This window comes from Emys orbicularis, chromosome 12 (genome assembly GCF_028017835.1).
Source record: "Emys orbicularis isolate rEmyOrb1 chromosome 12, rEmyOrb1.hap1, whole genome shotgun sequence".
Lineage (NCBI taxonomy): Eukaryota > Metazoa > Chordata > Testudines > Emydidae > Emys > Emys orbicularis.
Window position 1 is genome coordinate 46,242,118 of NC_088694.1, and position 13,319 is coordinate 46,255,436.

Below are 13,319 nucleotides of genomic sequence, written 5' to 3' on the forward strand. Positions count from 1 at the left end.
GCTGACTTGGGGGAGAGCTACAAACTGCTGGTGTGCCCCAGGGTTTGGCTCGTGTCTGTTACCCCAGGGGAAATAAACCAGCTGTTTCCCTAGCAAAGAGGCAGCCTAAGGGTCTGGGTTGGGATTGCCAAGGGAGCCGATGGGAGTTTGCCTTGAACCTGGCTCCTAACTCCCCTGTGCTCACTACCTTGATGCTCATGGGTTGGGCACTACCTGAGCAAAGCAATGGCTGGGGGGGGGCTAACCTGGGGAAAGGGGGCTCTGCCCCTCTGCAAAGCAGGCCCTACATCTAGGCATGAACAAAAGACAGAAGCAATGCAGCTCCGGCCCCTGTAGCAATTCCTGACATGGTTCAGGGCTGCAGCCTCCTCATCGTTGCCCGTATCCAGGGGATGAAGGTGGAGACTCTTCTGTACACCCCGGGAGGGGTGGGTGGCCGCCAGGAGACGATGCCCTGGGCTGTTTTCCCACACATCAGGGAGCCCCCAGAATCGCCCTGTGAAACAAAACAAGCCACAGATGGAGAAAGGCTCAGTGAGTCATTCCTGCTGATGCACAGCTCAGTGACAGCTCCCGGTCCAGCTGGATTCAGTGTCACCCCTCAATCTCCACCTGGTCTCTGCTTGGCTCCCAGCTGGTCTCAGCCCCCAGTCCCCACCCCTAGAGCTGGTCTGTGCCTTCCCCTGGGAGAAGAACAGCTATTTTTCTCATTCATTTGTACAGCACCTAGTGCAGTGGGGCCTGATTCCAGATCGCTGCTCGTGGGCCCGACTGCAACACCAACAGCCTCATTAATAATAACGATTTATCAAGGATGCTTGAAGCCAGGAGCAGATTCACCTCCCAAGAGTCTTTTCCCTTCTTTGGATCCCCCCCCCCCCACACACACACACACATCATGCTGGAGGCGTTATAGTAACGATATGGCCTGTTAGGATTCCTCGGACATGCAGCATCCTGCATCACCACCACGTCCACCTCCTGGAGCGTGGCTGGGGTCGAGTTGCTCTCTTTGCTAGTGCTGCCCCAGCCAGTGATGCTGCACATGGCCCCTGGCTTTACTTTTTTGCTGGTGCGGGGCAGGGCGATGGTATCCACCCGTCTGTTCAGCTTCGCCCTTTTCGCCAGCTGAGACACAAGAACGATCAAGATCAATGTGAGGGTCACTCTCAAGGACACAGAGAGACACCCTGTAGCAGGGTGGATACCTGCTCCTGCCTGGAAGGGCCTGGGATAGCCCAGGGAGCAGGCAGTGTGAAGGCTGAGCTGATTGGGGGAAGTGGCTGCAGCTGGGGCCATGCCCCAATCAGGCTTCAGCTGGCCTATATAAGAGGCTAGGAGCCAGAAGTCTCTCTCTGCCTTCAGAGAGAGAAGGGCCTGGCTGCAGGGAGCTAGACAGGGTACCTGTAGTGGAGCAGGGCTGGGGAAAGGCTGAGGAGCTGGGGAGCTCCAGCCTGGATAGCCCCAGGCTGTGGCCTGGTAATAGGCCAAGGGATACTGGGGGTTGCAGAGGGCAGCCCAGGGCTAGGCGGTGGCAGCAGGTCCAAACCCAACCTTGCCAATGATGAGTGGCCTATACTGCAGTCTGCCCCAGTGAGTGGGGGCTAGATGGTGATTGGCAGTGGCCTTATCCTGAGGTGAGGTGGGGTTAGTGGGTGGGGGTTCCCCTGGGAGGGGAGACCTAGTGTGTGTGTGGGTATTGCCAGGGGGCAGCACCCCGAGCAAGGGGCACCGGGGTCCTGGGAGGGACACGAGGGCCAGTGCAGGGGACAAGGTGGATCACCGCCCTGCAGAGGGCGCTCCAGAGGCTGGTGAGCTAATTCCCTGGACGACCAGCAGGAGGCGCCACAGGGGTGAGTCTGGACCCTCTACACACCCCAATCCCCAGAAACATGCAAACCCACGACTGTGATGTCACTGGAGGTAGGGGGATAGGATGGGGGTGGTACCTGCAGCAGCATGAGGTCAAGGGGGCAGGGAGATAGGATGGGGTCTGCCAGCTGAGACACAAGAAAGATGAAGATCAAAGTGAGGGTCACACCCAAGGATGCAGAGACACACAAAAGCATGACTGTGAGGTCACTGGGGGTGGGGTGATGGGATGGGGGTGGTACCTGCAGGAGTGTGAGGTCACTAGGGGTGAGGTGATGGGATGGGGGCGCTACCTGCAGCTGTGTGAAGTCACTGGGGGTGGGGTGATGGGATGGGGGATGGTACCTGCAGCAGCATGATGTCATTGTTTGTTGTCTCTTTGTTGCACTGCGGGTGGGGGATCCGGTGGCACATGGAGATTTTCTGTTGGCTCTGTTCCCGTTCTCTAATGTTATGGGCTCCCAGCATGACAGAGATCTCACTGTAAAAGCCAAGAGCAATACATGGGGCGTTAGGGGCAGGAGCGTATGTGAGGAGGGGGAGGGGCACATGTGGGTCTGACTCATGAACAGTGATATGGGGAGGACAGGGCTCTTTGGGGCCGGGAAATAGCACAGGGGACTTTTCCCCTCTAGGAGACCCTGGCTGAAGCACACAAACCCTACCCAGTGGCATTGGGGTCCCAGCCTATGTCTCTACCAGCCCCTTGTGGTGTTCCTCTGAGCTCCTTCATGTCCTGCAGTCCTCCTGCCCCCTGGGTCTCAGCTCCTCCCCACCCCCTGGCTAGATCCAGACAGGGGAATATGCCAGCTCCTCCCAGCCCAGAGCCCTGCGGAGCTGTCCTGGGGCTGTGACTCTCTCCCTGCCCCGATCAGGTCAATGGGCCAGAACCCAGCTGGTGTCAATGGCTGTAGCTCCATTGATTTACCCAGCATTGGATCTGGACCATAGTTTGCAGAGGCCCCTAGAGACACGCCGACACCCCCTGAGCAGATCATATCCCTGGGTTCTGCTCTCTCAGCCTGTCACACTAACTGCTCCTTCCCTGCAACCTACAATGGCACCAGAGCTACCGTCTCTCCCATCACCTGCTAGTGCCTGACCTGCCCTGACATCCCCAGCACAGAGGATCTTACTGTCCATTGCAGTGAGCACCCATCAGCACAAAGTTCTCCGCCACCAGGAACCCTCCACAGATATAGGTTTTCCCTCTGCATTGTATATCCAGATAGGCCATGTAGGGTCTGGAGTGGGGCTGGGATGTGCTGGCTGCTTCCAGGAGTGGTGCAAGGCCAGGGCAGACAGGTAGCCAGTCTTAGACCTGCTGCGCTGCCAGACTTTTAGCAGGCTTAAATCTCCTAGTTTGGCTTCAGTCAGCTCTGGGAGATAGAGCCTGATACTGGGAGACTCCTAGTGTAACCGGGAGGGTTGGAACCCTAGGCCAGCATCACCCCAGATGAGGCCAGACAGGCCCTGGAAGGTCATTGACAAGTCTTTGTGGATGCTTCTCCTTCTCCATCAGCCCACAGTGACCAGCCAGGGCTCCTCCAAGACTGACTCACCAAATGTTTGGTCCAATGGAAAATTGTGTTTGCTTACTAAAGACATTTTTTCTCAGAAAGCCTCATCTCGAACCTGTTGAACCTGAATTTAAGTGGTTCCAAGTAATAACAAAACCACACAAGTCTAAGCCTAATACAGTAGGAAATGAAATGAGGTAAATCTCATCTTCAGAGATGTTCCAATAAGCTTCTTTCACAGATTAGACTCCTTCCTAGTCTGGGCCCAATCCTTTCCCCTGGTATAGTCCTTGTTCCAGCTCAGGTGGTAGCTAGGGGATTTCTCATGAGTGCAGCCCCCTTAGTTCTCTTCCACCCCCTTATATATCTTTTGCACAAGGCGGGAATCCTTTGTCCCTCTCTGGGTTCCCACCCATCCTTCTAAATGGAAAAGCACCAGGTTAAAGATGGATTCCAGTTGAGGTGACATGATCACATGTCACTGTAAAACTTCATTACCCACTTGCCAGCACACACGTATACAGGAAGACTTACAAGTAAACAGAGCCATTTACAACCAATTGTCCTGGGAGCCATCAAGATTCCAAGCCACCATTAATGGCGCACACTTTGCATAATTACAATAGGACCTCAGAGTTATATTTCATATTTCTAGTTTCAGATACAAAAGTGGTACATTTATACAAATAGGATGACCACACTCAGTAGATTATAAGCTTTGTAATGATACCTTACAAGAGACCTTTTGCATGAAGCATATTCCAGTTACATTATATTCACACATTAGCACATTTATATAAAATCATATAGAGTGCAACGTCACACCCTCCTCCCAAACTTACTACCAGAGGCTTGGACACTGTCCATGGCAGAGGCAGTATACCTAAAATTCCCCTTTGAGCTCCCCTCTGGGGCAGACACTCCTGTGTCCCCCAAAAAGGAAGGAGAACCCTATCCAGGGGATGAAGGTGGAGACTCTTGTGTGCACCATTGGGGGGGTCCCATCCTTTGATCCCCAAGAGACGATGCCCTGTGCTCTTTCCTGGCACACCAGGGAGCCCCCAGAGTCATCCTGTGAAATAAAACAAGAGATGGTTAATGAACAGGTCTCAGCAGCACCCCCGCAAGTGCAGCCATTCCCAGCATCACACTTTCCTGTCCCTGGCAGACACCTGGTCTCTGCCTGCCCTGGAAGAAGACCAGCTATTTCCCATACTTTTGTACAGCACCGAGCACAGCAGGGCCTGTCCTCTGATCTTCTCTCTGAGGCCCGACTGCAACATCGATAGACTCATAAATAACAACAGTTTGTCAAAGGAGCTTGAGGGCTAGAGGAGATGTACTTTGAAAGAACTTTTGCCCTTTCCAGCCCTCCCAGGACGGAGCGGGTGTCCACCCCGCTACAACCACAAATTTAAAAAAAACATAGTAAGAGAACCAAAAAAGAGCCACCGTGGCTAAACAACAAAGTAAAAGAAGCAGTGAGAGATGAAAAGGCTTCCTTTAAAAAAGTGGAAGTTAAATTCTAGTTAGGAAAATAGAAAAGGGCATAAACACTGGCAAATGAAGTGTAAAAATACAATTAGGAAGGCCAAAAAAGAATTTGAGGAACAGTTAGCCAAAGACTCAAAAAGTAATAGCAATTTTTTTTAAGTACATCAGAAGCAGGAAGCATGCTAAACAACCAGTGGGGCCACTGGACGATCGAGGTGCTAAAGGACACTCAAGGATGATAAGGCCATTGCGGAGAAACTAAATGAATTCTGTGCATGTGTTCATGGCTGAGGATGAGGGAGATTCCCAAACCTGAGCCATTCTTTTTAGGTGACAGATCTGAGGAAGTGTCCCAGACTGAGGTGTCATTCGAAGAGGTTTTGGAACAAAATGATAAATTAAACAGCAGTAAGTCACCAGGACCCAATGGTATTTACCCAAGAGTTCTGAAGGAACTCAAATGTGAAATTGCAGAACTACTAACTGTAGTCCGTAACCTATCATTTAAATCAGCTTCTGTACCAGATGACTGGAGGATAGTTAATGTGATGCCAGTTTGTAAAAAGAGCCCCAGAGGTGATGAGACAGGCACCTATCAATGGGGATGAGATAATGGGGGGGGGGGGATAAGAATGAGAAGGACAATTTAAGAAAACAAGCACTCGTCAAACAACAGTTGATTACAAAATGATGGAGCAAAACTGATTGGTCCCAATGAAGGAAAATCACTATATAAACAGGGTGCCTTGCCATGAAACTTTGGGTTCATCCTGCCAAGACTTCCCCAGAGCATCGTGTCACGACTGACGGAACTCGGCTCCTCCCTACCAGTGATCAACCTAGCTGGCCACTAGGTTGATCCGGATTGGTAACTATAACTGGCGGGACAGTGTGTGTGTGTGTGTGTGTGTGTGAGAGAGAGAGAGAGAGAGAGACTGAAAGTCATATGCTAATTGTTGTATCTTCAATAAATACGGCGTGCTGCCTTCTCTCCTATAAAAGATCTCATGTGCTTTGTATAAGTATAACAGGAAGGGGTATGAGTCTGACATGTTCATTGAGCCGTGCTTTGCACCCCAGCTACAAACAAGAGAGGACACAAGAACCAGGGTCAATATGAAGGTTGGCAGAGACGTCCCAATCCAAGAAGAGAGAAATTACAGCCAATGCAGGGCCATGGGGTCACGGGGGGTGGGTGATGGGATGGGGGTAGTACCTGCAGTAGTGTGAGGTCACTGAAGGTGTGAGAATGGGATGTGGGGGTACTTGCAACAGTGTCAGATCACTGGGGGTGGGGTGATGGGATGGAGGCAGTACCTGTAGCAGTGTGAGGTCGCTGGGGGCAGGGGGATAGGATGGGGGCGGTACCTCCAGCAGGTTTGGGAATCTCCCTCACATCCTCATCTGTGAAGACTTGAAGACGTGAAGACTCCCTCACATCCTCACCCATGAATACTCTTCACACACAAGGTCAACTCCCAGACTGCTGCACTGGGCAACACAGCATGGGGAGTAGGTGAGCAGCCCTCAGTGGTGAAAGAACAGGTTAAGGACTAGTTAGAAAAGCTTGGCATGCACAAGTCCATGGGTCAAGATCTAATCCATCCAAGGGTGCTGAGGGAGTTGGCTGATGTGATTGCAGAGCCATTGGCCATTATCTTTGAAAACTTGTGGCGATCGGGGGAGGTCCCAGACGATTGGAAAAAGGCAAATATAGTGCCCATATTTTAAAAAGGGAAGAAAGAGAACCCGGGAACTACAGACCGGTCAGCCTCACTTCAGTCCCCGGCAAAATCATGGAGCAGGTCCTCAAGCAATCCATTTTGAAGTACTTGGAGGAGAGGAAGGTGATCAGGAACAGTCAACATGGATTCCCCATGGGCAAGTCATGCCTGACCAATCTGATTGCCTTCTATGATGAGATAACTGGCTCTGTGGATATGGGATGGATGTGGATATGATATATCTTGACTTTAGCAAAGCTTTTGATACAGTCTCCCACAGTATTCTTGTCAGCAAGTTAAAGAAGTATGGTTTGGATCAATGGACTATAAGGTGGATAGAAAGTTGGCTAGATTGTCAGGCTCAACGGGTAGTGATCAATGGCTCGACATATCAAGCGGAGTGCCCCAGAGTTTTGTTCAACATCTTTATTAATGATCTGGATGATGGGATGAATTGTACCCTTAGCAAGTTTGCAGATGACACTAAGCTGGGGGGAGAGGTAGATATGCTGGAGGGTAGGGATAGAGTCCAGAGTGACCTAGACAAATTGGAGGATTGGGCCAAAAGAAATCTGATGAGGTTCAACAAGGACAAGTGCAGAGTCCTGCACTTAGGAAGGAAGAATCCCATGCACCACTACAGGCTGGGGACTGACTGGCTAAACAATAGTTCTGCAGAAAAGGACCTGGGGATTACAGTGGATGAGAAGCTGGATATGAGTCAGCAGTGTGCCCTTGTTGCTAAGAAGGCCAATGGCATATCGGGCTGTATTAGTAGGAGCATTGCCAGCAGATGGAGGGAAGGGATTATTCCCCTCTATTCGACATTGGTGAGGCCTCATCTGAAGTATTGTGTCCAGTTTTGGTCCCCCCACTACAGAAGAGATGGGGACAAATTGGAGAGAGTCCAGCGGAGGGCAACAAAAATGACTAGGTGGCTGGGGCACATGACTTATAAGGGGAGACTGAGGGAACTGGGGTTATTTAGTCTGCAGAAGAGAAGAGAGAGGGGGGATTTGTTAGCAGCCTTCAACTACCTGAAGGGGGGTTCCAAAGAGGATGAAGTCAGGCTGTTCTCAGTGGTGGCAGATGACAGAACAAGGAGCAATGGTCTCAAGTTGCAGTGGGGGAGGTCTAGGTTGGATATTAGGAAACACTATTTCAGTAGGAGGGTGGTGAAGCACTGGAATGGGTTACCTAGGGAGGTGGTAGAATCTCCGTCCTTAGAGGTTTTTAAAGCCTGGCTTGACAAAGACCTGGATGGGATGATTTAGTTGGGGATTGGTCCTGCTTTGAGCAGGGGGTTGGGCTAGATGACCTCCTGAGGTCCCTTCCAACCCTGATGTTCTATGATTCTATGGCTGATGCTCTCCAGCTGAGGTGAAGGGGAGGGGACGCAGCCCAGGCTGGAGATGCAGGTGGGGATTTACCAAGAGCAACTAAGTACAGGGCTGGGCCTGTGGATTCCAGGCCTCAGCTGAGATTCTGTAGCATTCCCTGCCCCCCTGAGCCAGTCAGTCCCCAGACCTGGGTCCTGATCGGAGGCAAAGCCCCCTAGAGGGGAAAGGCCCCATCTTCCATTCCCCGTCACTACGGACAGCAGAGGCACATCCATATAAAATGGCTGGATCCTAGTGATTTGTTTTTCCGACAGCCCTGGTCTGACAGACAGCTCAGACTGCTGGGTTTAATCACTGAGTGGCTGGGGCTGACAGAGGTCCAGGAGGGAAGGAAACATTCACAGGGAGAGGATTTCATAAAACTCTGTGTTGATTCCAGAGGACACAAGCCAGTCTGTGAATTTTACAAGTGGTCAGATGGCTGGGAGGGAATGGGACTTTAACTACCCAGACATCTGCTGGAAAAGTAATGAGGCAAAACTTAATATTTCCCATAAGTGCCTGGAATGGCTTGGGACAACTTTTTGTTTCAGAAGGTGGAGGAAGATTCCAGAAGGGAGGGGCATTTTAGACTTGATTCTGACCAACTAGGAGAAATTGGTTGCCAATCTCAAGGTGGAAGGCAATTTAGGTGGAAGTGATTCTGAAATATAGAATTCCTGATCCTAACAAAAGGAAGGAGTCAGAGCAGCTTGTCACAGCAGCACAGTGTGAGAGGGACCCCAGGCTGGTGAGTTAAAAGACCCTGGGGATCTTTCCCCATTACTCACACACTGCTGTGAGTAATGGGGAATATATAAACAAGATGAAAGATATGATGGGGAAAAGGGTGAGGGGAAAGGGGGTTGCAAGCTTTAAATAAATGTTTGACCGTGTTGCTCAGGAGCATTTCCCAAGCATGTGCAAAGATGATGTGGAACAGTGTCTATGGGACTAAAATATGAGAACTGTGGAGGAGATTGGGTCTCTAGCTTTTCAGCAAACCAGGCATCTATTGAGAGTGAACCACAGAAAGAGAGGATTCAACCTAGTGGGATGCAGGGATCCCATTTTACCCCTGGGAAAAAGGAGGGTGGCTGGAATGCTGGGCACTCACCTCCCACAAACCATTCCTCTAATCCCCATCCCAAATTTCGCATGAAAACAGAAGAGCCCAAAAGTACTATCACTGTAATTCCACTGATCACCTGAGGGATAAATGCCCTGTGCTGGGAGGAAGCAGGCAGCAAATAGTCCATGCTAATTCTGCTGTTCTTAACGCAGAAACCTCTCAGGCAATTGAGACTCATCATATTGCTTTTGTGGGATTAGCCTCTGCGGAACCAGGCATGTAGTAATGGTATGGAATACTTAGGAGTGGGGGATACAGGTGCAGAAATTTCTGTGGTTAAGCAGAATGCAATTCAAGGTGACATTGCCAGGACAAAGGGCAGCGCTTTTATTAGTAGTAGGTTTCAGGATTCTTGTGCCTTTAGCCAAAATGCCAATAGAAACGGATGGTTTAGAAAGTATATCAAGAGTGGAAATAGTAGAACATATTCCCAGTGACATTCTTAGTAGTCCAGGTTGTTAAGGTGTTTACCCGCAGCAAGAAGGAGTATTATTCTGGGACCCCTGAGGGAAAGGGTAAAGTCCCAGGAACTGGTGAGGGAAAGAGGGAAAGTCTCTTTGATTCCTCTGCAGCAAGGAGAAGCAGCATGCTCCCAGGTGTGGGGGAGGTTGAGACCAGCTCCTACACTGCAGCTGAAGGCAACACCTCTTCAGGAAGGAAATTGGGCAGGGTGCCTGTCAGTGACAGAACTGTCCAGGTTGTTAGCTGCCAGCACATTGCACCTGAACAAGGGACAGTTCCCATGCTAGAGAGCATAGAGAGGTGTCCTAGATGGGGAGAACAAAACCGGGGAAGGAATAGTGGGAGTACATGAATGTCTCCTCACTGGTTACTTGGGAGAGGATGCCCAGGACAGAATGTCTGAGTCGGCATCTGAACACCCAGGCACTCAGCCCATGATCCATGTTTTGAGAGGGAACTGTGTAACTGCTCTCCCAGAGGGGAGCAGTCATATAGCTGACCACTCGGGGATGGAGAAAGGGGTGACAGAGGTCCCAATCCAGCTCCCAGTTATTCAGGACACGGGGCCTGACATGCTTGTGGAATCAACTGTGTCTCTTTAAGACAAGAGGCAGATTCTACTGAAGAAATGGTTGTCTGTGAGATTGCAAATGACACAGCTGGCAGAGGGGAGGAAGGCTTTCCCCAGGCAGAGACAAGGTCCATCTGACTAAAGAGTAGACACTCTTAACCCAGAGAGCACAGATCACAACGCTCTAAGAAAAGGGGATGGGGAAGGTCCCAGTGTTGAGAGGGGAGATCAAAGGGTAACCCTAATAGAGGAAGTGGATTTTTTGAACATACATAACCCTGGGGTCAGGACACAGATCCACAGAGTGCTAACCTATATGTAGCATCCCCCTACATATTGACCTTCTGGAGTACGAGAGTCCCAAAGACATGGTTGGATTGAAGACCCACACTGAAGGGGACACTGAAGGGAACACAGAAGGGAAGTAAAAACCAGTAACTGAACACATGCTAAGGTTCAAGAAGCAGTTGGAAGACACAATGGGAACTGAACAAAACAGAAGTTGTGATATGATAAAAACACTTGGAAATGCCAACCTGTGGTGAAGTGTTAGGTGTTACGGCTAAATATCATGATAAAAGGTTTGATGCTAATAGTAAACCTTATGAAAGAGAATTTGGTACTGATGGTAAATCCTATCGACATGCTAGGAGTAGTAAATAAGAACACAGTCTATGTTAAGAAGCCTTTTGGGAATGCTGCTTCTCAGCTAATATCTGTAAACAGGCTTGAAGCTTCTCAGAGCAGAGAAACCAGAATTAACCTGATCTGCTGAGTGGAAGGGAAACTGAGGCATATTACATCATGCTACTGATAATTAAATACCAAGATACTTGCACTTTAAGAACTGCCATACTAGGTCAGACTAAAGGTCCATTTAGCCCAGTATCCTGTCTTCCAACATTGGCCAGTGCAGGTGCCCCAGAGAGAATGAACAGAACAGGTAATCATCAAGTGATCCATCCCCTGTCGCCCATTCCCAGCTTCTGGCAACAGAGGCTAGGGACACCATCCCTACCCATCCTGGCTAATGGCCACCGATGGACCTATCCTCCATGAATTTATCTAGTTGTTTTTTTGAAGAAAACATTTAAAAAACATTAATATATGCATTGTGTTAACACCAGCTGGAATAGCAGAAGTGTTAACAATGCTGCATATACACAAAGAGATGCTTTCTAGAAACCCAGAAAAGACACACTGACTAACTTTTAGATCACTAGACTGATCCACCAGTGTTAAAAGGTACACAGAACATTGCAAGAGCTCATGTGTGTAACACTACAATGCTTAACAACATTGGGACTTATATGGTCAAAACCTAAAGAGGACCTTGGGCCCAATGACTCTGCATTAGTCAATGACTAACACCCTTGCAGTAAACTAAGGGGGGGAAATGTGACACTCTCTACCTCAAAGTAGCACCTTGGAACTCACCTATTCATCACTGATGTAAAATTCTGATATGTTTTGTACAAAGTATGTCTTGTGAGATATCTGTGACAGGTTCGGTCACAGAGACCCCCTTGTGACTGTCACCTGATGTGCTGAGACTACCTCTGAGCCCATTTTCTCTGCCAGTTTGGGCCTTCAGAACCCTGCCTTGTTGAACCAGACATGCCAGTCAGCTTCAACACAGACCCAGGGTCTGAATCAGGTGCCTCAAAGCTGGAGACTTAACTGAAAACAGCTTAAGAAGTGCTTCTGTCTCCAGCACCCAGACACCCAACTCCCAATGGGATCCAAACCCCAAATAAATCTGTATTACTCTGTATAAAGCTTATACAGGGTAAACTCATAAATTGTCTGCCCACTATAACACGGATGGAGAGATATGCACAGCTGTTTTCTTCACCCAGGTGTTAATTACTTACTCTGCAAAAATGATTTTATTACATATAAAAAGTAGGATTTAAGTGGTTCCAAGTAGTAACAGACAGAACAAAGTAAGTTACCAAGCAAAATAAAACAAAACATGCAAGTCTAAGGCTAATTCATTAAGAAACTGATTACAGATGAAATCTCACCCCAGGAGATGTTCCAATAAGCTTCTTTCACAGACAGGACTCCTTCCTAGTCTGGGTCCAGCAATCACTCATACCCCTGTAGTTACCGTCCTTCGTTCCAGTTTCTTTCAGGCATCTCTTGGGGGTGGAGAGGCCATCTCTTGAGCCAGCTGAAGACAAAATGGAGAGGCTTCCGGGGCCTTTTATATTATCTCTCTTGTGGGCGGAAACCCCTTTGTTCTTCCGTGCAAAGTCACAATAACAAGACGGAGTTTGTAGCCACCTGGGCAAGTCACATGTCCATGAATGATTCAGCTTTTTCCAGGCCAACGCCATTGTTTACATGTTAGTTTGAGCGTCCCCAGGAAAGTTCAGATGTGGATTGGTGTCTCCCAAAGTCCATTGTCAGTTAAGTGTTTCTTGATTGGGCACTTACTGAGAATAGTCTTTTCTCAAGAAGTTGACTAAATGCTTCACTGAGACTACTTAGAATCAAACACATTGAGATACAAGTACATAGCCAACATTCATAACTTGAAATACAAAAATGATACACACATACAGACAGCATAATCATAACCAGCAAACTACAACCTTTCCATAGACACCCCACTTGACCTCCTCTGTACAAGACCTGGTGCAGCCATAGGACCCTGGTTGCAACAATGATCTATACGGTCACAGTTCATGTCAAAAAGGTCACAGTATCATTGTAAAAATCTGGATCTGTTGAACATTAATATCCTGTTGGATTGTATGTGCTATAATTGTATGTGAAGTTATGAAGTATTGCTGTATGAGTTACTGAAATATGTTGTGATGTTGGGCATAATCAGCCTTTCAGTTACAGTGACAACAAAGGAGTAGCCATCACTGGCCAGATGGAGTTACTGGCTCATCAACACACAATCCACTATCACAGAGGCCCATCTGAGAAGGCATGTATGCCATGGGGGCTGACCAACCCACATCGCATCATAGACCTTTCCAGCAAGCTGGAAAGAAAGTATAAAAGAGGGGAAGTGACATCATCACTTGGCTTCTCTCCCTTTCCTACCCCATCTCAAGACCTGGAAAGATGTCTGGAAAACAAAGACTTGGAAATGCGGAAGGGTGGTCCTGACTGAAAAAGAGACCCAGTCTGTGGATTGAGGATCTG

At 48.9% G+C, this 13,319-nt stretch overlaps 1 protein-coding gene across 1 annotated transcript; it reads right to left on the bottom strand.

Annotated features, from left to right (window-relative positions):
• Positions 1–352: 352 nt before the first annotated feature.
• Positions 353–11,714, bottom strand: LOC135887127 (duodenase-1-like; the record flags this gene model as incomplete). Its single annotated transcript, XM_065414905.1, has 5 exons — positions 353–496; positions 841–1,128; positions 2,218–2,353; positions 3,009–3,127; positions 11,688–11,714. Coding segments are annotated over 5 exons (714 nt in total), but the record flags the coding sequence as incomplete, so codon positions are not given.
• Between the last annotated feature and the right edge of the window lie 1,605 nt (positions 11,715–13,319).